The sequence below is a fragment of the Macaca fascicularis genome, chromosome 9 (genome assembly GCF_037993035.2).
Source record: "Macaca fascicularis isolate 582-1 chromosome 9, T2T-MFA8v1.1".
Classification (NCBI taxonomy): Eukaryota; Metazoa; Chordata; class Mammalia; order Primates; family Cercopithecidae; genus Macaca; species Macaca fascicularis.
In genome coordinates, this window is record NC_088383.1 from 109,548,389 (window position 1) to 109,550,000 (window position 1,612).

A 1,612-nucleotide genomic window follows, 5' to 3' on the forward strand; every position below is an offset into this window, starting at 1 on the left:
AAAGAGAATGTCATGAAGATATTAAAATTAAAAAAAAAATAAAAGCATGATCCATATAAGGAAAAATTGATAAATTGGACTTTATCAATTTTAATATTTTAGCTCTGTGAAAGACTCTGTTAAGAGGATAAAAAGACAAACTAGAGACTGAGATAAAATATTAGCAAATCACATGTCCAACAAAGGACTAATATCTAGAATATATAAAGAATATTTAGACCAGGCACAGTGGCTCATACCTGTAATCCCAACACATTGGTAGGCTGAGGTGGGTGAATTGCCTGAGACCAGCCTGGGAAATATAGTGAGACCTCATCTCTACAAAAAGTTTTAAAAATTAGCCAGGCCTGGTGGTGCATACCTATAGTTCCAGCTACTTGGGAGGCTGAGGTGGGAGGATCACTTGAGCCTGCGAGGTGGAGGTTGCAGTGAACCATGATCACGCCCACTGCACTCCAGCCTGGGCAACAGAGTGAGACCCCCTCTCAAAAAATAAATAGATAAATAAATAAATAAATAAATAAATAAATTTAAAATGACCATTTAAAACTCAACAGTAAAACAAAAACCAATAATCCAACTAGAGGATGGGCAAAAGACATGAAGAGACATTTCTCTGAAGAGGATATACACATATGGCAAATAATCACATGAAAAGGTGTTCAGTAACATTAGCCATTAGGATAGTTAATAAAAAAAACAACCCAGTGAGATATCATACACACCTGTGTACCTGTGAATAGCCACTTCTCCAGCCTGAACAATATAGCAAGACCCCCATCTCTTAAAAACAGAAAAAAAATTTGAGTGACAATCCCAAATGCTGGCGAGAACGCAAGATGGTCACTGACACATTGCTGGTGGGGATGTCAAATGGTATAGGCACTTTGGAAAATAGTTTGGCAGTTTCATAAAAAAAAATTAAACATACACTTATCATAGGATCCAGCAAGTATACTCCTAGATGTTTATAATGATGTCCTCACAAAACATGTACACAATTTTCTTTTTTTTTTTTTGAAGGAAAATTTGAATTTTAATTATTTTTATGTACAGAAAACTCAACAGTGTACATTTAACCCAGCTTAGTGGCAAGTTCTTTAGCCTTTGCCTTTTCGAGCTTGGCGATACGAGCCACAGACTTGGGACCCAGGACATTGCCGCCCCAGTGACGGCGGATCTCATCGTATCTGTCGTTGTAATTGGTCCTGATAGCTTCCACCAGCTTAGCCAAAGTGCCTTTGTCTTCCGAGTTCACCTGTGTGAAGGCGACAGTGGTGCAGGTCTTCCTGTGGACTAGACGGCCCAGTCTGGCCTTCCCCTTGATAATGCAGTAAGGGACCCCCATTTTACGACACAGGGCAGGCAAGAAGACAACCAGCTCGATGGGATCCATGTCATGTGCGATCACCACCAGCTGAGCCTTCTTGTTCTCCACCAAGGTGGTGACGGTGTTAACTCCTGCTCGAAGGACAGGTGGTCTTTTAGTGGGGACATCCCCTTTGCCAGCAGCTTTCTTCTTGGCCCGGGCCAACAGCCTCTGCTTCTTCTCTTGTTTTGTCTCTGGTCTGTACTTGTGGGCCAGCTTAAGCAGCTGAGTAGCTGTTTGGCG

At 41.4% G+C, this 1,612-nt stretch overlaps 1 protein-coding gene across 1 annotated transcript in view; it reads right to left on the reverse strand.

The window, feature by feature from the left end:
- Positions 1–1,001: 1,001 nt before the first annotated feature.
- Positions 1,002–1,612, reverse strand: part of LOC102123876 (large ribosomal subunit protein eL8) — an 898-nt gene continuing 287 nt past the window's right edge. The window contains exon 1 of the mRNA XM_045361385.2: positions 1,002–1,612. This exon is cut by the window's right edge and continues 287 nt beyond it. Within this exon, the coding sequence (XP_045217320.2) occupies positions 1,076–1,612 (537 nt within the window). The 3' untranslated portion in view covers positions 1,002–1,075.